Raw genomic sequence first — 20,951 nt, forward strand, 5'->3', positions numbered from 1 at the left:
GTCTGGGAAGATCCCACATGCCGCAGAGTGGCTGGGCCCGTGAGCCATGGCCGCTGAGCCTGCGCGTCCGGAGCCTGTGCTCCGCAACGGGAGAGGCCACAACAGTGAGAGGCCCGCGTACTGCAAAAAAAAAAAAAAAAAGAAAGAAAGGAAAAAAAAAGGATGAATTATTGTTAAACATGTATGAATCTCAAAATAATTATATTGAATGAAAAAAGCCAGACATGAGAGTACATACTATATAATTCCATTCTAGAAAATGCAAACTAACCAACAGTGATAGAAAGTAGATTAGTGGTTGTCTGGGGATGTGTGTGTGGAGGGGTGAGGGATGAAGCGTTTATCAAGAGGCAGGGGGAAATTTGGAGATGATGGATATATTCATTACCTTTTTAGTCATTATCTTCTTTTTTTTTTGATGTTCCTGAGAATTTATATTTTATTTATTTATTTTTAAATTTTTATTTTTTTCACGGTTAAGCCATTCATTCTTCTTTTTTAAATGTATTTATTTATTTTAATTAAAAAGAATTTTTTGGGGGGCCGCACTGTGTGGCTTGCAGGATCTTAGTTCCCTGACCAGGGATCAAACCTGCGCACCCTTGCAATGGAAGCACGAAGTCTTAACCACTGGACTGCCAGGGAAGTCCCCTCTTTTTATTTTTTTAATTTTTAAATTTTTTAAAAATTAATTTATTTTATTTGTAATTTATTTTTGGCTGCGTTGGGTCTTCATTGCGGGCTTCTTCTAGTTGCAGCGAGCGGGGGCTACTCTTTATTGCAGTGCACGGGCTTCTCATGGCAGTGGCTTCTCTTGTTGTGGAGCATGGGCTCTAGGCGCGGGCTTCAGTAGCTGTGGCACACGGGCTCACTAGTTGTGGCTCGCGGGCTCTAGAACGCAGGCTCAGTAGTTGTGGCGCACGAGCTTGGTTGCTCCGCGGCATGTGGGATCTTCCCGGACCAGGGATTGAACCCGTGTCCCTAGGGATCTTAGTTCCCTGACCACGGATCAAACCTGCGCACGCTTGCAATGGAAGCACAGAGTCTTAACCACTGGACTGCCAGGGAAGTCCCCTCTTTTTATTTTTTAAATTGAAGTATAGTTGATTTACAACATCATGTTAGTTTCAGGTGTACAGCACAGTGATTCTGTTATATATTCTTTTTCAGATTCTCTTTTTAAATTTTTTTAAATTGATTAATTTTTTATTGAAGTATAGTTGATTTACAATGTTGTGTTAGTTTCAGGTGTACAGCAAAGCGATTCATATATATCTATATCTATCTATCTATATTTTTTTTCAGATTCTTTTCTCATATAGGTTATTATGAAATATTGAGTATAGTTCCTTGTGCTATACAGTAGGTGTCCTTGTTTCTTTTGGTCATTACTTGATTGTGGTGGCGGTTTCACAGGTTTATACATAAGTCAAAACTCATCAACCGTATTCTTTAAATATGTATGGTTTCTTGAATGTCAGGCATATCTCAATAAAGCTTGGGGAAAAATAAGTCACAACTGTGTGATGCAACTGAGAACTTTTCCTCTACCACAATGGCTTCACCCATTGACCCCTAAAGGCATCTGAGTTTTCAATCTGAGGCCCAATAGACCATGAAGATATTTCTGCTTGGAGCCCTGAAGAGGCTTTAAAAAAAGAAAAGAAAAGAAAGCTGGCCTATTTCTGCTTTGGGGCCTGTCACATTTCTCTCCTGAAACCCTGAGCCCACAGGGGACCAATTTCTTGACTAGGGAAGAAAAAAATGAGAATAGGCATAGGAAAAAAAAGAAGCCCAGCAGATGGGAACATGGCTAGCTACCCCACTCACAAGTAGGCAGGAGGAGAGTGGATATGGGGGGAGGGTGGCTGTAGTTCTCCCAGGAAGCAGGGAGAAAGTCACTGCTGAGAGTGACGAGGAAGTCGCTGTTAGAGAGGTTTGAGGAGAAGATCTGATACATCATCTGGGAGAGTCAAGGGACCAGGGGCAGAGGCAAGATTCGTTAGGCAGCATTCCAAGTCGGTGGGTATGAATTTAAGGCGAGAGCAGTTAGCATGATTGTGTATTTTTTTCCATCCACATTCATCTGCACAGATGCAGGCATGCGATAGATGGAGTCTTAGATTTAACAAGGATTGTGGTTTTGCCAGATGAGTAGGGTGGAGAGGGGGAAGTGTGTAGAGAATGTGCGTAAGGGGGCGATTATAGTGGTTTGTCAAGGAATTTAATCTGTGTGAAGGTATGAGGGGGTGGAGGGGTCATGGAAACATGGTAGGGCTAATGGATTATCGGAGTTGAGCTTCCGAAGGGAGTGAACTAGAAAGACAGGTGACCGGGAAAGCGCAAGATGCATGAAACTGAGGTTCTAAAGAGGCTGTGGTAATTGAGACAAGGTCTAGGTGTGATCATGGGAGGGACACATAATACTGTACATCAACTATAATTTTTTTAAAAAATTATTGTTTTTTTAAAAAGTGTTTTTTCGAAAGGCTACAAGCCAGGGGAATCCCCACCTCCACCTGGATGGGCTTGCTGTAGGTGTTTGAGAGCAGTTATGCACACTCGCGACACTGATGTGGATGGCGGGTCCTGGGATGCCATGGAACAGGCCTGTGTCAAAGAGAGAGGGAGAAGAGATGCTCCTTAAAAAAGAAGCATCTCATAGTGGATAGAGGACCAAAAGGAGCTGGGGAGGTTGGCCACCACTATGAGCCCTGCAGTTGGGGTGGTTTTGAATCATGAGGAGTTTTGACCCCTCAGCCCATCCTCTGGGCTCTACTTTCAAAACAGATCCATAACCTGCTCACTTCAATCCCTCCACGGCCCCCATCCTGACCCCGTCCACCTTCTCCAGCTCATTCCCATTGAATTAGCCTCCTGTCTTCCTGCTCCCACCCCACCTCCCACAGTCTGTTTCCCACACCCACAGCATGCAGCCACAGGGCTCCTGTGAACACCTGAGCCAGATCAGGGCCCTTACCTGCTCGGAACCCTCCTGTGGCCTCACCTCAGAGTAAAAGTCAAAGTCCTCCCCTCCCCATGGCCCAGGAGGACCCTCACAGACTGCCCTCTCCCCCTTTTCTGATGTCATCACTTACCATTTACTCCTCCCTTCCTCTACTCCAGCCACAAAGGTCTCTAGCAATTCCTGGAACACACTAGGCACATTTCACCACAGGGCCTTTGCACTGGATGTTCCTTCTGCTTGGAATGCTCTTCCCCCAGTATCCACATGACTTCCTCTCTCTCCTATTCAGACCTTTGCTAAAATGTCACCTTCTCAGTGAGGCTTCACCTGAATACCCTTTTGAGCAAACTGCCCTCATGTACTCCTCAGCCTCCTTCCCTGTTTTATTATCTTCATAGCAGTTATCACCTCTGATACATATTTTACTGATGTATTGTGCATCTTTCACTAGAATGGAACCCCTGGAAGGAGGGAATTTTTTCCTATCTGGTTCACCATTTTTATCCCAGATGCCCCAAAGAGTGTTAGTTCAATAAACATCTGATGAATGAGTGAATGACCCCAGGGTAGGTCCTTAGAGGGGTGAAAACATACCCACTTTTGGCCCCCAAAGAGCCCAGATTCTAGTGAGGAGACAAAAATTAAATAACTGGTTGTTTTCACATGGCAATAAGAGCAAAGAGGGAGATAAATGGGAAGCCATGATTATAACTGTGTATGGCGACTAACTAGGCTGGGGTGCTCAGGAGGTGACATTTGAGCCAAGGCCTCTCAAATGAGGAGCAAAGATCTGGGAGAAGGGTGTTTTAGACAGAGGGAACAGCCAGTGCAGAGTCAGGAATGAGCTCTGGGTATCTGATGAACAGAAGGAGAACCAGTGTTTGTGCCATGTAGAGGACAAGTGGAAAGGGTTAGGCATGGATTTGGATGGGCCCACAAGGGTTGGATTACGCAGTTCGGGACCTAAGGAGGGGAGGACTTGTTCTTTCACATGCTGCCCAGCTGTGGTGAATTTCAGTTGGTCTTTCCCCTCTCTGAGCCTCAATTTCTGAAATGGAGGTGGACCTGAGGTTCCCTCTGCTTCCAGACATTCTCAGCACTTCTCAAGACCACCCAGCGTTGCAGGTGCTATTACCAACCTCCTACCGGATGAGGAAACAGAGGCCCCAGAATGCTAAATCACTTTTCCAAAGCCACAGAGTAAGTAGGTGCACCGTCCATGTTTGAACGCTGGCAGTCTGACCCCAGGACTCATGCTCTTAACCTCCAAGGGATATTGCAGACCCCATCACCGTAACAGGCACTGCAGTGCACTGGTTATGTGTCTTTGGTGGCAGACAAATCCTGCTATATGCCACTTACAAGCGGTGGGATCCCGGGTAGGTCGCTAGCGTCCCCTGAGCCCATTTCCCCGTCTGTACAATGTGCACCGCAACATTTACCTCAACCAACAGAACACTTGGCTGACCAGGAGGAATGAGGCGTGATTCCCAAACAACTGTGCGACTTTCTGTGAGGGATGGGGGGCGGGTATTGAGGGGCTGGGGATGTTTGGGGAAAAGGGACGCGGAGTCTTCCCGTTCCTTTTTTGCGTTGTTTCCTCCATTCAACCGCAGAGCAACTCTCGATCTCCCCCCTCTACCCCCCCATTTTTTTTCCCCCCGGGCTGGAAAGAGGTCGTGGTCCCTTTAAGTCCCGCCCCTCCCTCCCCCAAAACTTCCCAGTGTCTGCTCTCTTTTCGATCTCGGACGGCCGGCCAGGCTCGCCGCCGAACTGGTAGGGGCTGGGGGCGAGGGGTCAGGGAGGAGTGAGGGGGGATCCCAGGGAGGCGCCGCCCGGGGCCCGCGACCACGGCCCGTGTGCAAGGGGTGGGGGAGGGGCGGAGGCCGGGAGCGCGGGTGTGCAGATAACGCGGCAGCCCGGTCGCCAGCCGTGGGCGCGCTCGGGCGGCCAAGCTCCCTGGAACTTGCCGCGCGTGGGACGGTTCCGTCGCGTCCCGTCGGCGCGCGCCGGCGCGAGGGGCGTCCGGGCCCGGCGCGGGGGCGGGGAGGGGAGGGGCCCCTCTCTCCCCCTCCCCCCACCGCATTCCTCTGACGTCTGGACCTCGCGACCCCGCCCTTCAGTCGGAGCCGCACCGCCTTAATTCCGTCGCACTGATCACGTGTTGGAGGCGCTGCGCCGTCCCCCATCTCCGTTCGGCCGGCTCTTTCGGATCTTTTCGGGGTGATTGGGAGCTGATTTACATCTCCACCAGCCCACTCCAACTTTCGTATCTCCTCAAACCCGCGGACCTACCAGGACGGTCCCACTCCCTTAGTGCCACTGACCCCATTTCAAACTTAGTTTCCACTAGGACCCCTATTTCGGGAACCCCCTTTCACCCGAGTGGAAAGGTTCCAGAGCATCTTTGGTGGGCGTCCCCGCATTTACCACGTCTGTCTCCTCGCTTTCTAAGAGCAGCGTCCCCTCCTCCTCTCCCCCCTCCTCCGCCAGCAGGCAGCCCCATAAGGTTAAAGCCCTTAGGGCGGGATCCTAGGTCACCCCCCAGCCCCGCCCCCAGGTTCCGGCTGTTGGGCGTCGTTGCACCTTAGACTTAGAAAGGTGTACTCTGCGGGGTGGCCCTACCCGCCTCGGAGGAAACAAGGCCCGCCAGACGCTTAGAATACCCTAACTACTCCCCTTTGCAGAGTGCTGGCACTGTGCCGGGTGCTGTACCTGGCGCTTGGTAGGGTGGCCAGCTTCACTAAGGCCGAGGCAGAGACCACCGCTCCCTTGCTCACACAAGCACTTCAATGCTACGGAAAAAGCCACCAAATTGTGACGACCCAGAGTAGTAAGGGCTGTCGCGTAAGAACCATTGGCCTGAGCGATCAGGGGTTATTATGGGGGAAGCCGAGGGTCTGGGCTGGTAGGGACAAGGAACGCTTCTCAGAGTGAGCAGAGCACGAACAAGAGAAATTTATTCTTTAGCTCTGGCAGGAGGAATAGCGGAGAAAGTGTTCTAGTTGGAAGGGCCTGCTCGGGCCAAAGATCCAGAGGTGCGCGAAAGATCCTTCCCTTTCTGCAAACTGAAAGGAGTTATTTGTGGTTGAATTTAGTGGTAGAGTGGTGAAAGGACGCCGGAGAACTGGACTGGGTCATAAGATAGTCGGCAATAGCAAATGGTTTTATACTGAAGGAAAGGGTCAGATTGGGTTCAAAAAATTTTTCACTGGCGTTGTGAAGGTTAGAGATGGAGAGGAATAGAATATAGTGATGGAGACAGAGCTGCACTGGCAGTTGCCCTTCTAACTTAGTTTGCCCTTGCGGGGCTGCTTACAGCAGTAAATAAAGACTCAGGATACTTCAGGCCTTCCCTCCTTTAGAGGGTCGCCCCGCCTCCAGAGGCGCCTGAAAGCGATTCGCGCATGCGTCCTCTCCTCCGATCCTTTCCTAGACTGCGCCAAAGAGCGCCTACGGGTCAGGGATGGGCTCTCCTTTTTCACCCAATCAGGGGCCACCAGTGGTCCTACCGTCTGGTGAGAGGACTCTTTCCACTCTCAACTGACTAATCGGGCGTCTTGCAGAAGATGGACACCTGCAGTAGCCAGTGGAGAGAGGCAAAGGGGAGGGGCCTCCTTGGTTCCTTGCGGAGAGGCGCGGGAAGGTAGTCGCTGTGACGGAAGACTAAGGGCTTTCGGTTTGATGGATTAGCGAGAAGACCAATGAAAGTGGGAAGGAGGCGGGGCTTTGGGGAGAGTGGGGGAGCGCCGCTCCTATCAGGTGCTCCTAACGAGGCCAGGCGGTATCAGAAATCTGACCAATCAAGTTGGAGTTTATTTTAAGGCGGCGGGGTCGGAGAAATGACTGGCAGAAAGCGCTCGCCTATAAGGAGTGTCCCAGACAAACAAGGGCGGGCACTCCTGCAGAACGGCGTGAGCTTTACCCAATCGTTGAGCAAGGCGTATGGAGGCTTCCCCTCCCCCAGCGGCGGGACCACTGGCTCCCCCTATCGGGTGGGGGCGGCCGGTGACGGGCGTGTCCCTCCCCCAATGAGAGGCGGGGGGAGGCGGGTTCTGGACCGCCATGTCGCGGAGGCTGCTGCCCCGGGCGGAGAAGCGGCGTCGGAGGCTGGAGCAGAGGCAGCAGCCGGACGAGCAGCGGAGGCGGTCCGGAGCGATGGTGAAGATGGCGGCGGCGGGCGGCGGAGGCGGCGGTGGCCGCTACTACGGCGGCGGCAGTGAGGGCGGCCGGGCCCCTAAACGGCTCAAGACTGACAACGCTGGCGACCAGCATGGAGGCGGCGGCGGCGGTGGAGGAGCCGGGGCGGCGGGCGGTGGCGGCGGGGTGAGGCCAGGGCCCTAAGCCGGAGACGGCCGGGAAGGGAGGGGAAAATTCTCACGTTGAGAGCATTTATTTTGGGGAGAGAGGGGCTATGCGCACGCGCCCAGGCCCTCGCGCCGTGGACGGGGTGGGGGAGGGGAAGGCGTTGGGGAAACGGCGGGGTTTGCGCGAGGACAGGCGCTTGCGCGTGCGCGCTCTACAGAGCGGGGTGTGGGGGGGCGGAGGAAACTGCTCGCGCTGCAGGTGGCGCAGTGCGCAGGCGCCGCGGGCTGGCTTGTGGGGCCCGGGCACGCGGTCGGGCCGATTTTTTCTTTATCATTTTCTTTTCTGGCCCCATGCGCAGGCGTATTTCTCTTGCCCGGGCCTTGTGGGTGGTTGGGGGCGGGGGCACCGCGTGAGCGGGGAACGAGTGGGCGGTAGCCTTTTTCCGTGCCTGAGTGGGGTATTCTGCCTGATCGCTATTTGATCTTTGTAGCGTCATGGTTTGTCTCAGTACAGAGATTGATATTTTTGAGGATATTCTTCCAGTCCAGAATATCTGCCTCATTTTTGTGGGCATTATAAACCGGAAGAAAGCGTTGTGAGAGGTCTTTTTAGCCGTTTGGAAGTTGAACCAAGCTTTCGAGTTATCACAAGTTTGCTTACATTTTCTGAGGGTTAACTGGGTGCCGTAGGTTTGATGAACCCAAATGTTCCTTGAGGGGTGGGCACTTTGTAAGGGATTCAGCCTCTTCAGTCTCCTGCTCGGAAAAGACAACCAGTTGTTACTCCTGGCTTGGAGCCCATTCCCTCCTCCTTGGAAGTTCCTGAAGCCTTGTCTCGTTCAGCCATTTGCAGAGTTTTCCACGGTTTAGCGGCGCTCTGTAGCCGTGATTTACTAGCATTTAAACCATGCCAGGCCTTGTTGCACGCATTTGAAAGGTATCTTAATTGAATTCTTAACACTCCTCTATGAGGTAAGGAATGGGCTTACTATTCCCCATTTACAGAGGCGAGGTAAATTCCTTTAGGTCTTGTAGCTAGTCTGAGGAGGGGCAGGGATTAGAACTCAGGACTGTGGAGCTCCAGGTCGCTGATCTGGTAACCCTCAGGCGAGTGTGGCTCCTGTGGTTTGTGTGGTTCATTCCTGAAATAGAATCCAATTCTGCCCATGTTACATGGGCTTCTGCTTGGTGGTTCTCACATGGGAGGCTGGGCCCAGAGCCCAGGAGAGGTGGAGAAAGTTACTTTGCTCTTTCTTGATTCCCAGACACTTTTGTCTGTGGGTGGAAAGATACTTCCCCTGGGAAGGGAACTGTCTTGATTTTTAGTGGTACAGGTTGGATCTTCTCTTCTTTTGAAAGACTTTACTGTCTTTTTCGTTAGTCTGACCTAGGTAGTATTTTCCAATACAGATTTTGGTGAGAGAGTAAAGACTAGACGCAGACAAGACTGGCCTGGATGCCACGGTGTCTGAGGCACCTGCTGGACCTGGGGATGAGTGGTGGGGAGCAGCAGTGCTTGGCTGTGTGGTGATCGTAGGTTCCTCCACTAGGGGAGGGGCAGAAAAACTTGGGTGAATGCAGCAGAAAATTGAGTCCCCTTTCCAAGCCACTCTTTTCCCACATTTCTTTGACCAGTGGGAAGAGACTGGTGCTGGGAAGACTGTAAGATGGGACTTGGGACTTGTCTGGTCCTCCATTTTGCCTTCATCAGAAACTACAGTAAGAGCCATTAGGCATGTGGCCATACACTCAGGCCTTCTGCTCTGCTGGCCCAGAATCCTTTTGGGGTGATTGGTTGAATTGCTGCCTCTAGTTGCCCTGTGTGTCTTTTCTGGGTGACACACTCGAATGTTTTATCTGTCTGAGTCCCCAGTGGCACAGAAGCCAATTATCCACCATCTTGTACAGCAGAAAGTGAAGTCTTATTTTTGCTTCCTTTCTCAGGAGAACTACGATGACCCGCACAAAACCCCCGCCTCCCCAGTTGTCCACATCAGGGGCCTGATTGACGGCGTGGTGGAAGCTGACCTTGTGGAGGCCTTGCAGGAGTTTGGACCCATCAGGTACTCAGCTCAGAGGCCAGGGGTTGGGTATTCAGCTGAGTTAACTCCTTGGTGTCCTGTGTGTCACCGGGTTTCTGGTTAGAAGTAACTTGGCCATTTCGGTCCAGGTTCCTTTAGCTAGGTCCTGGGGCTCCATTACTCCTGGGGTTAGCCATTGTACTTGGATAAGTTACAGCAAGTTCCGTGTCTTTTCCTCCTTCCTTTTTTTTTTTTTTCTCATTCCTTTTTTTTCTCTCTCTCTGCTTTGTAATTTTGGCACATGGTGAGTAATGGGAATAGAGTGGTGAACACCACTGTCTTTATTCCTCCCAGACAGTTGCCTACCCAGAGTGGTCAACACTGTGATAGGGGAAACCCAGGCGTCTGTGGGAGGCATCTGACTCGATCAGGTGAGGGAGGGGTTGGGAAGGAAGGCTGCCCAGAGAAGCTGATGCCAAAGCCGCACACAGCTCTTCTGCTTGTCATGCCACTTACAGCAAGGGGTGTTCAGGTCAAGAAACCATGACGGGCACAGCGGAGTCCAGAGGCCAGGGAGGAGTCAGATCACAGATAACTGAGGCCGTCCTCTGACTCTTGTCTCCATCCCCCTGAGAGGATTGCAACCTGTGTTCTCTTTGCCAGTTATGTGGTGGTAATGCCTAAAAAGAGACAAGCGTTGGTGGAATTTGAAGATGTGTTGGGGGCTTGCAATGCTGTGAACTACGCAGCCGACAACCAGATCTACATCGCGGGCCACCCAGCTTTTGTCAATTACTCTACCAGCCAGAAAATCTCCCGCCCCGGGGACTCGGATGACTCCAGGAGCGTCAACAGTGTGCTTCTCTTTACCATCCTGAACCCCATCTATTCGATTACCACGGTGCGTGCCAGTGGTTATTCGTTAAGCTGCTTCTGTGGAATCTCCCTCCTGCCTTTTCTCCCTGTCTTCTCCCGTGAGCCAGACTGACCTGCCAGTGTCCCTTCATCTTGCTTGTGTTTGGTTTTTACAGGATGTTCTTTATACTATCTGTAACCCTTGTGGTCCTGTCCAGAGAATTGTCATTTTCCGGAAGAATGGAGTCCAGGCTATGGTGGAATATCCTTTGTTGGGAAATGGGTGTTCCTTGAGATGGGAGCTCACAGGGCTTGGTAGGAATCCATCTTTTCAATCAGCACGTGTCTCCTGAATGCCTGCCATGTGTCAGATGCCTTCATAGAGCCCATAGGCTCATGGAAGGGATGGTTAATAAACGATCACAGCTAAATAGGCCCTTGAACAGCACAGATTTGGACTCTGTGGGTCCACTTAAGGTGTGTCTCACTCACTAAGTGTATACGACAGTGTTAAGCCATCTGTGGTTGGTTAGATACATGGATTTTCAACCGCACAGAGAGTCGGCGCCCCTAAAACACACACACACACATGTTCAAGTAGTGTGTAGTGTGAAAGTGCAGGGTTCAAAGTGTGACGGGAAGGAAGAATGTGCCATGAGACACAAGAGGGAAGAACTGATACTCAGGCTGAGGACACCACATCTGCAGAGGTCCTCAGGTGGGCAGGAGCTTAGCGTTGCAGGAAGTGAACAACCTGACAACTGAAGAGTAGCTGACGAGGGGGAGAGGGTTCCTTAGGACATTGGAAGAAGTTACGGCATCCCGGGCAGTGGGGTGAACTTGGGTCAGGGTGCAGTGGTGGGAAGTCACTGATGGGTTTTCAGGGCAGGAGTATAATCTAGTTAACGTTTCAGAGATTGTTCAGGCTTAGTCAAGGCGTGTAGAAGTGGGGGGGGGGGGCGGGAGATGAGGCTGAGGAAGAAGGTGACTTGGCCCGTGAGGCTGGCAGAGAAGGTGGTTGCCGTGGGGCGGGGTGGGGGAGTACAGGTCTCGGAGGAGCTCAGGCCGCGTCTGCGCATTTGGGGCAGCACTCCAGCTGTGTCTGCACAAGTGGCTGGTGGCTATGGGCAGTGAACTAACCCCGAAGCCCGCTTGGAGCAGTCTTTGGGGTGCTACTTGTCCTCATCCCTCTCTGGTGCAACTTGAAGCTCTTTTCAGAGAGCTCTTGGGATGGGACTTTCCCTTAACTTTACTCACATTTGACTCTGTGCAGAGTGCCCAGCGGGCCAAGGCCTCACTCAATGGGGCTGACATCTACTCAGGCTGTTGCACTCTGAAGATTGAGTATGCGAAGGTAGGTCTGGGAAACGGCTGCCCCTTGTCAGCTTCCTAGGTGAGCCTGGAGCCTGGCTGACCTCAAGCTTTTTTTTGTCCCTGCAGCCTACACGCTTAAACGTGTTCAAGAATGATCAGGATACTTGGGACTACACAAACCCCAATCTCAGTGGACAAGGTAATCCTGACGGCAGCTTTGTTTTAAACATACCCGCCTTGCCTTCACTTGACTAGCGCACTTCATAGACCTGGACTCAGGGTTATGTAATGCCATTGGGCTCCTGTGGACATGGGAGGGCCTTGGGGATCAGCTCTTGGAAGATACACTCCAGTGGGAGGGGGTGAATGAGGGGCCTCTGTAGGTCCTAGCTGCTGCTTGTGGCCCTTTGACGCAGCAGAGGATGCAGGGTCAAGGCAGAGGCCTGGGTGGGGTGGGGAGCAGGGCCTCACTGAGCACAGGCCACGGCAGTGGCTTACAAACCAGTAGCAGCTCCCAAACGGATTCTGCTGCTTTTCTTCGAGGAGCCTGCTTAGGGTCACTGACCCCGTTCTCACTGGGCCAGGAATGGTCCTCTTGCTCTCCACTCTTGACAGGGTCTGCTTCTGGGGGGACAGATTGGGGATGTGACGAGGGCTCCCAGGCCCTTGCAGCAGAGCCTTTGAGCAAGTTGACCTTGTGGAGGTGAGACACCCTGGATTGGAGCAGGGCGGACACGCCTCACCTCACTTGTAGAGGGAATGCAACATCTCTGCAGGGGGCCCAAATGGACAACCCCCTTCCTAGAATCTGTCAAGAATGGTTTGCCTTGGATAGGAGGGAGAGGTGGAGCCTTGCCTTTGAAAAACAGCGGCGCCCCCTCAGCAAGACCATCCATCTCTGTTTCTGTCTTGGTCTGATACGTCGGACTAGGCCATGGGCTGAGGGAGGTGGCTGGTTGCTGACATCTCACAGGCCCCCGTTCCTAGGCAGGCCTGTCTTGTTCGCCCTTGCAGCTGGGAAGCCGTGGGCCGGGTGGGCTAGACTCTTCCCCAGGACCCTCACAATGGGCGCTGTGGGGCTCGCTGCCCCCTCCAGAGGTCAGAGACAAATTGGTGAGCGAGTGAATGTACCAGAGCGGGCAATGGCATTACATGACTGCTAACAGAAACACGGCAACCAACCATTTCTTCTCCAAGGAACATAAATAGAAGATGTGCAGACCGGCAAGGGCTAGTGGCAGGGGCTGGCTGTGCATTGGTTTTGAGGCCTCTCAGCTTTGGCCGCCCCCAGGCTGGGGGTAAAAAACGAGAGCTGTTGAGGTGACCTGGAGTGAGGGAGGTGCTTCGCCACCCCCTCGGGAACCAGACTTCAGCGGCTCTGCCTCTGCACATTGCTCACCAACACACAGGGTAGAAACCACTAGCTCTTCCTGGAGAGAACAGAACACGCAGCCTCCACCACGTCCCCAGAAACAGCCGCAGACTTGAGCTCACTACATCAAGAACACCACACCGCGCTCCAAGGAACAGCTACAAGCACAGAGGCAGACAGAGACAAAGAAAGAGACGCAACATGGCAGCAGACACTGCTTTTTTACTAAACATTAAAAAAATGTCAAAATCCAAGCAAACTTGAACCCGAAAATGTACACAGAAGTAGGAAACACAGAGAACAGAGCTCTCCCAGCCAGCCAGCGGCGCTCTTTTCGGAGAACGTTTCATAGACTGAAGTAGATTCCATGGGCCTCCAAGACAATAGGATCCTCTCCATTCCTCGCCATGTGGGTTTGGTTTTTTTTGTTTTTCGTTTTTTAAGTCCTTTGGTTTGGGGAGGGCCTTCTTTTTTTTTTTTTTCTGTTTTGATATTTTTATTTTTTCTGCAGTCATCGGCTGCCAACATAATCTGCACCAACTGGAGATCAGAAACCAAAAAAAACCAAAAACTTAAACCACAACAGCAGCAAAAAATCAAAAAAACCAAAACAGACCTAAAACCAAACAGCCAAACAGCTCAGAGGTACACAGTTACCTGCTGGCGGGTAACTGGGAGTGCTCCCAAGGCCAAAAGCGCGGGCATAGTGGGGCCACTGGCACACCTCATAACCAGGAGACACGCACACGGAACGCTACACAGCCAGAAGCACCGCACTGCAGCACACAATGTGAGGAGGTGACAACATGGAGGGACACTACCCACTTCATACACCTTTATTTTCCACTTTTCTGATATCTTCTGAGGACAGAACATCTGTGAGCCATTTTTGATTTAATCAGAACATTGACTTTTAAAACAATTCTTTAAAAAAAAGTTGTATCGGATGTGTACCGTAACTTGTATTTATGACTGTAAAACCATGTGATGCAGGGTCGCAGTGTATGTTTGATGGGACGCCATCTTTCAGAACTGTGCTAACTCACTGTTGAAGCGTCCAATGGTAAGAGAAAATACAGATTTGTTTTTTGTGACAAATGGACATTGTACTCTGTACTTCTGCTGTAAGTAGCCCTTTTCCATCTTTGTAATGACTGTTGGAAAACAAAACCCAGGCCGGGTGGCAGGAAGGGGCAGTGTTCCCGAGCCCTGGGTTTTTGGAGTCAACCAGGCCTGGGTTGAAGTCCCGGCTTGGCCACTAACTTGCTTTGTGACCTTGGGCCAAAGTGTATTATAACTGCTCAGTTAAAAGTTAAGTGCTCATTTTCCTTATCTGTAAAACGGGACTAAAATAGTACCTACCTCATAGGGTTGTTGTGAGGAATTTAAGAAACGGTGATGTCTGTTTGTAAAGTACTTAGCACAGTGTTTGCCACTCAAGTGCTAAGTTAATGGTAGCGATTTTGAACTGCAGTTGGGGTTGGGGCGGGGTGGAACTGCGCCATTGTCTGAGACTGTTGATGCCTTGTACATGACTGCTCATTTGAACTGATGTTGATGTCGCCCTGTTTGTCCTTTCCTACAGTCCCTCTTCTTGGGGTGGATGTGACTAGAGGGGAGGGTGACTGGTACCAAGATCGAGAAAGTCTTCTCTCTAGAGAGTGGGCCCTAGCGCACTCAGACCCTTGGGGCTTTGTGGGCCCAATTTTATTTTTCTACCCTTCTCTGTGTTATTTTCTGGCTCTTAACTCCTCTCCCTTCATTGGGAGTTATTTTAGAAATCTGTTCCCGGCCCCCATATCAGCTTCCATAGTGGCTGCAGCTTCCCCAGAGGGGGAGCTCGGGAAGGTGAGAGGCCCGGAACCTGGCTTCATCCTTAACGGATGAAGGAAAGCAGCCTGCTTGGAGTGGGCGGCGGGAGGGACAGTGGGCTCCACCCTTGAGGCCTGGGCTTCATGCCCACCCTGGGTCCGGCCACAGGAAGGAAGCCCCAGTAACCCTTGTGAGGAAGGAAAGGCCACTGCCCAGGCCCTCAGGAGCTGAGGGACGCTGAGATCAGCCTCTAGTCAGGAGGGAGAGAGAGAGCTCTTTTTCCAAGTTAGGTTCTAACTGTTCTCTCTGTCTGCAGGTGACCCTGGCAGCAACCCTAACAAACGCCAGAGGCAGCCCCCTCTCCTCGGAGATCACCCCGCAGAATATGGTGAGGGCAGGGGGTTCCCCTCCGTGGACTCCCGTGGCTCATGTGCCCCTGCCCGCCGCCCGACGCGCAAATTCTCACCCGTCCTCCCTCTCTTTCCTTCCCACCCCCCAGGAGGGCCCCACGGTGGGTACCACAGCCATTACCATGATGAGGGCTACGGGCCCCCCCCACCTCACTACGAAGGGAGAAGGATGGGTCCACCAGTGGGGGGTCACCGCCGGGGCCCAAGTCGCTACGGCCCCCAGTATGGGCACCCCCCACCCCCTCCCCCACCACCCGAGTATGGCCCCCACGCCGACAGCCCTGTGCTCATGGTCTATGGCTTGGATCAGTCTAAGATGAACTGTGACCGGGTCTTCAATGTCTTCTGCTTATATGGCAACGTGGAGAAGGTGAGCTTCCGCTAGGCCCACTGCTTTCCTTACAGGCCTGGCAGCGCCAGGGGAGGCCCGGCCTTGGCCCAGTGAGCAAAGACGGGGAGGAGCGTGTTTAGGAGCAAGCAGGTCCAGAGGGTAACTAGTTTTAATCAGGTGACATTGCAGATGGATTTTAGTTGGTCCTCATGCTATGTGGGTGATTTATGTTTTTATTTTTTTTAATTTTCAGTGTTTTTTTTTTTTAAAAAAACAAGACTTTATCACATGAAAGTGTTAGTACTTAATATTACGTACATATTACGGTGTATAAAATTTACCCATCACAGTTAAAGATCATTATGTTAGGATTTTCTCTGGAACACTTCAGATGATATGGCAACACTGAGCCTTCCTGCCTTGCCTGGGATAATAGTTGGCTGGGGCTGTCTGGTGACTGCCCACTTCAGACTAGGTCGTTTCTTCTGTCAAAGCCATCTGGGTCCTAGAAGCCTTTGAGTTTACAGCCCCTGGCCTGGCCCATTAATATTAGCAGCTAATAACGTGTGAAGCGGGTTTTTTTGTACCACTGTTAAAAGTGCTTTAAATGTTGTAAGTTGTTTCATTCTCACAAGAATCCTTAGTGAGACAAGCAGGGGAAGTAAAAGCATGGGGGGCAGATAACTTGCCCAGGTTCACATGCCTTTTTGTGGAAGCAGGACTCAGAGCTGACACTGTTTTTAGTGTTTTTATACCATAACCCACATAGTCATGACTCAGTATCTGTATATATGTCTGTTGATGGAAATAGCTGCTTTTTTCCTCCCACCATTCCTGCTTTTCTGTTGTGCTTTGTTAAATGGCCCGCTCATGGGTTAGGTCCTGAGGTTAGGGAAAGACTGCCTAGTCTTTGCTGCCCAACTTGGGCTGAGCACTTGCTGTGGGCCAGACATGCTTCTCTGTTCTCCTGGCTCCTCACAAGTGAGGAAATGGAAGCCTCGATCCAGAGCAGGAGTTGACTTCCTTCTGACTGACTTGGAAGGGACAGGAGAAGGGTCTCTGACAGCTGGGCGGTGGTGCTGATCACAGCTACTCTCCTCAAGGTGAAATTCATGAAAAGCAAGCCAGGGGCCGCCATGGTGGAGATGGCTGATGGATATGCTGTGGACCGGGCCATCACTCACCTCAATAACAACTTCATGTTTGGGCAGAAGCTGAATGTCTGGTAGGTACCCAGGCTCCTCGTGGAGGGTTGGAGAGGGACTGAGGAGAGGAGGGAGGGGGAATGGGGCCCACTCTGGACAGAGGTCAGAGGAGCACAGAGAAGCCAAGTGCTTATCCAGGCTGGAGTTGGGCGTGCAGGTGTGTTCCCAGATGCTCTTCTGAAACAGCGGGCGAAAGTGTGTCGGCCTCTCCTCAGCTGTGGCATACAGTGCTGTCAGACAGGAAGGAGGCCACAGTAGGAGGTGGGGGACAACTTGAGGTCTGACACAGGGCTCCCCTTCCCTCCTGCAGTGTCTCCAAGCAACCAGCCATCATGCCCGGTCAGTCATACGGGCTAGAAGATGGGTCCTGCAGTTACAAAGACTTCAGTGAGTCAAGGAACAATCGGTTCTCCACTCCAGAGCAGGCAGCCAAGAACCGCATCCAGCACCCCAGCAATGTGCTGCACTTTTTCAATGCCCCTCTGGAGGTGACTGAGGAGAATTTCTTTGAGGTGGGTGCCGTGGACTTGGTCCTTCAGCGTAGCCATCTGAGGAGGCCATTCATTTTTGAATTTTAACGAATATCTATTGAGCTGCTCTGCTGGGCTCTGGGTTGGGTGCTAGGGATGTAGCAGGGACCAAGAAAGGCTCAGAATGGCACCAGACTTCCAGCAGCAGTGGAGTTCGCCATGCTGCTTGTATTTTTGGCAAGTCAGAGTGGCTGCTCATTTGCCTTGAAACATTCCTCCCGGTCTGGGTGACGGACTGGTGATTGGAGTCCAATCTCGAAACATCCACACTGTCAGGCCATCTGGGGCCTAGATGACATTAGGAGGGAGGGTCCCATTATGGTGCTGTCAGGGAACTGGGGCAGCTTTGGGGAAGGGTGGAAGTCTGACTGTGGAGTTGGACTTTGGGCCTTACTGTGGCCTGAGGTGTTGCTATTCGGTTTAGCAAACATTTACCTAGTGCCAGAACACACCCAAATAACAGCTGAAGATGGGAAACTTAAAAAGCAGTTTCCCGGTTTTAGGCAACAAAATAGCTAAGAGCAGTGTTTCTCAACCTTTGGGGGGATTACAGGGACACCTTAGAGCGTGTGATAAAAGCTTAGAAACTCTTTTCTCCCGAAAAGTCCAAGTGTTCAGCTGTGGTGTGCTTCAGTTCCGCCACGTGGCACTCCTTGTGTTTCTAAGTCTGTCTGTTCTTTGTTTTTGTTCTGGCCACGCAGCATGCGGGATCTTAGTTCCCTGACCAGGGATCAGACCCATGCCCCCTGCAGTGGAAGCGTGGAGTCTTAACCACTGAAACACCAGGGAAGACCTTTGAGTCTGTTTTCTGTTTCTGTTGCAGATCTGCGATGAGCTGGGAGTGAAGCGGCCATCTTCTGTGAAAGTATTCTCAGGCAAAAGTGAGTAAACAGCCCCACCTTCCTCGCCCATTCCTTGACTGTAGATGGGCAGCTCCCTGGCTTTTGCTCAGGTCAGCCTTAAACCTTTGTTTTTCCCATCAGGTGAACGCAGCTCCTCTGGGCTGCTGGAGTGGGAGTCCAAGAGCGATGCCCTGGAGACTCTGGGCTTCCTGAACCATTATCAGATGAAAAACCCAAGTGAGTATCTGTGGGTCCTGCGGTCATCCATCCCCCTTGTTGCTTCATGGGTTGGCTCGCTTCGGGCCAGAGCCATCCTTCCTGCCATCAAGATAGGGCCCCAGGGATTTCCTTATTGTCACTGACACAGGCAGGTGGGACCTGGTCCCCAGGAGAAGCAGCCTGATGTTTCATGTGGGAGGGCCAGCCCAGCTGCTTGCTGCCACCGGCTCTGCCAGCTTGGGCGTTGGCTCAGGCTTGTCCTCCAGGGAGCTGCCATTCTCTGTGCATCAGAGGCTGGCTCAGTACCCAGGAAAGGGGGCTGTAATAGCCAGCAGGTGAAATTTGCCCACCCAGTTCCTGGGCAGGCCTATTGTGCGCCAGCTGAAAAGCTGGGAATGGGATCCTCCATGGAATTGAAGGAAGAGGAGAAATGCCTTGTGTGTTAGTCTTGTTTTTGAGTCTCAAAAGTGGCAGTGAAGAGTTTGACCCTTGCAGTTGAATTGCAGAAAATGAGAGGTGTGTGCAAAACCAGGGGACTCTGGGTGGGGGGAGCATCCAGAGAGGGGTCCGGTTACACCTCTGTGCTCTCTTTTGCAGATGGGCCATACCCTTACACCCTGAAGTTGTGTTTCTCCACCGCTCAGCACGCCTCCTAATTAGGTGCCTATGGAGAGTCCCACCTGAGCAGGAAAACATTGCTTTCCTTTATGCTGGTTTTTTCTTTTGTTTGTTTTGTTTTGCAGATGTTCCTGTATTCCTTTTTTTTTAATGCTAGGTTAGTAGAGGCTTAACCATAATGGAAACGCTGGAAGTCTAAAGGGGGAGGGGAAGGGGAACTGATATCTCCCAAGATTAACCTTCACTTTTTAAAAATTATTGTACATGTGATTTTTTTTTTTTTCCTGTTCATACATTTGTGCTGTCCGTGTACTCTTGGCACATTTCAATAAAATTGTTTGGAAAATAAACGTAGCACTTTCTGGGATTCTGGGGGTGTCTACTTCCCTCACAGTCTTCTGAAGAGGGGCAGGCCGGCCAGGACACAGCTGCAGCCCTTCCAGAGGGGCCGACCCAGCCCTGAGGAGCAGTGTGGGCCAGAGCTGCAGATTGGGAAGTGATGAAAGGGTCTTGAGGATCTGGGAGACCTGGTGGCATCCTTCATGGGCTCTACCCAAACAAGCTGGATCTAGTTGAAGAGTCTTTTTTTTTTTTAAGTAAATAGTTGAAAAAATTAAATTGAAGAGATTTTAAAAAGAAGAAAGCCTTAATCTTAAAAAGTAAACACCCGCCTTTCTTTAAGGTTGGAAAATGAAACCTCAAAAGTGAAAGTCATCTCCCCACTCCCCTTGAAAACAAGTTTTTCTTTTTCCATAAGGAAAGTTCTATTTGCATATGTGTCTTAACAGAAAATGCTTTGTACTGTAAGATGTTCTCATATCACATGCAGGGCAACCTCATTATCTTCAGTCTTACACAGTATCTTGTGTGGATATGTCATAATTTACTTCGTTCTGAAGGTAATTTCCAATTTGCTACTGCAAACAGTACTACTATGCATCTTCATACAGATGTTATCCAACTTCCTTGATACTGATCTGGAGGTAAATTCCTAGCAGTGGAATTGCTGGGTTAAAGGATACATTCAGTTGCAACTTGATAGATATTCCCCAGTCTTGGTGTGTGGGAACTTGTGCTTATGGTTGGGGCTGGGCCATATGGGTGGAGGGCAGACGATAACCTGAAAGGGAGCTGCCTTTAAGAACCTTGACTCATACTGGAGGGAAGAGATCCTGCAGAGAGGAGCAGGTCAAAAAGTCCAGTTCCTTGTGTGCGCTTGAAAAAACCCACTTTGCTAATTTCCTGTAGAGTTTTTAAACATTAACATCTACTGAAGTCAGATGGCATTTATCAAAGTTTCATCAGGAAAAGCTTCAAACCTCTAGACAGAAACTACAGTCACCTTGCAGCTGTAAAAATCTAGGATTATTTTAAGCTAATCAAGGGGGGTAAAAAGTAAATTTCCCCATTTTGTCTGCCAGCCCCCAGTCTTCATCCCATGTTAGTAGTTATGAGTCTCCTAGATATTCTATGCATATATTGTTTTTTATGAAGGTACAGCCATCTATAACTTTTTATAGCAATCTAATTAAATGTTCTACATCTTTAAATTTTTTTCTCTCACATCTTGGTATCTGCATAGTGGTTCCAGAGTTCTCCATTGTGTAGCTGACCAAACAGTTCTCTGTTTTCCAAAAGATCCTTACTATCTGACACATTGAGAAGGCAAAGTAGGACTTACTTGGTGATCCTGTGGTTAAGACTCAACCCTTCCCCTGCAGGGGGCTCAGGTTTGATCCCTGGTCTAGGAAGTTCTGCCTGCATGCAGTGTGCAGTGCGACCAGAAAGAAAAAAAAAAGTTTCATTGGTGGTACAGTGGTTAAGAATCCACCTGCCAATGCAGGGGACACGGGTTCCAGCCCTGGTCCGGGAAGATCCCACATGCCCCAGAGCCGCTAAGCCCGTGGGCCACAACTACTGAGCCTGCGCTCTAGAGCCTGCAAACCACAACTGCTGAAGCCCACGCGCCTAGAGCCTGTGCTCTGCAACAGGAGAAGCCACCGCAGTGAGAAGCCCACACACCGCAACGAAGACCCAGCACAGACAAAAAATTAAATAAATTAATTAAAAAAAAAAAAGCAAAGTATTCATTACAACCCTATTTGCCAGAGACAGAGACCTTGAACTAGTGACTTCTCCCCGGCCGG

At 51.0% G+C, this 20,951-nt stretch overlaps 1 protein-coding gene across 3 annotated transcripts; it reads left to right on the plus strand.

Annotated features, from left to right (window-relative positions):
- The first annotated feature begins 4,684 nt into the window (after window positions 1-4,684).
- HNRNPL (heterogeneous nuclear ribonucleoprotein L) lies at window positions 4,685-19,169 on the plus strand. 3 transcript variants are annotated; one of them, XM_082676253.1, is made up of 13 exons: window positions 7,016-7,294; window positions 9,220-9,338; window positions 9,960-10,197; window positions 10,328-10,413; window positions 11,409-11,505; window positions 11,592-11,664; window positions 14,966-15,037; window positions 15,149-15,429; window positions 16,494-16,615; window positions 16,906-17,107; window positions 17,949-18,006; window positions 18,109-18,204; window positions 18,784-19,169. In XM_082676253.1, the coding sequence occupies exons 1-13, from the start codon at window positions 7,034-7,036 to the stop codon at window positions 18,840-18,842; spliced, it is 1,764 nt and encodes a 587-aa protein (XP_082532379.1). In that variant the 5' UTR covers window positions 7,016-7,033; the 3' UTR covers window positions 18,843-19,169. The 3 variants fall into 3 exon arrangements, with proteins under 3 accessions (XP_082532380.1, XP_082532379.1, XP_082532378.1); XM_082676254.1 differs by lacking the exon at window positions 7,016-7,294 and adding an exon at window positions 4,685-4,744 and having other exon boundaries at window positions 14,966-15,429; XM_082676252.1 differs by having other exon boundaries at window positions 14,966-15,429.
- The last annotated feature ends 1,782 nt before the right edge of the window (window positions 19,170-20,951 follow it).

The sequence above is a fragment of the Grampus griseus genome (assembly GCF_964374135.1).
Source record: "Grampus griseus genome assembly, chromosome: 19".
Classification (NCBI taxonomy): Eukaryota; Metazoa; Chordata; class Mammalia; order Artiodactyla; family Delphinidae; genus Grampus; species Grampus griseus.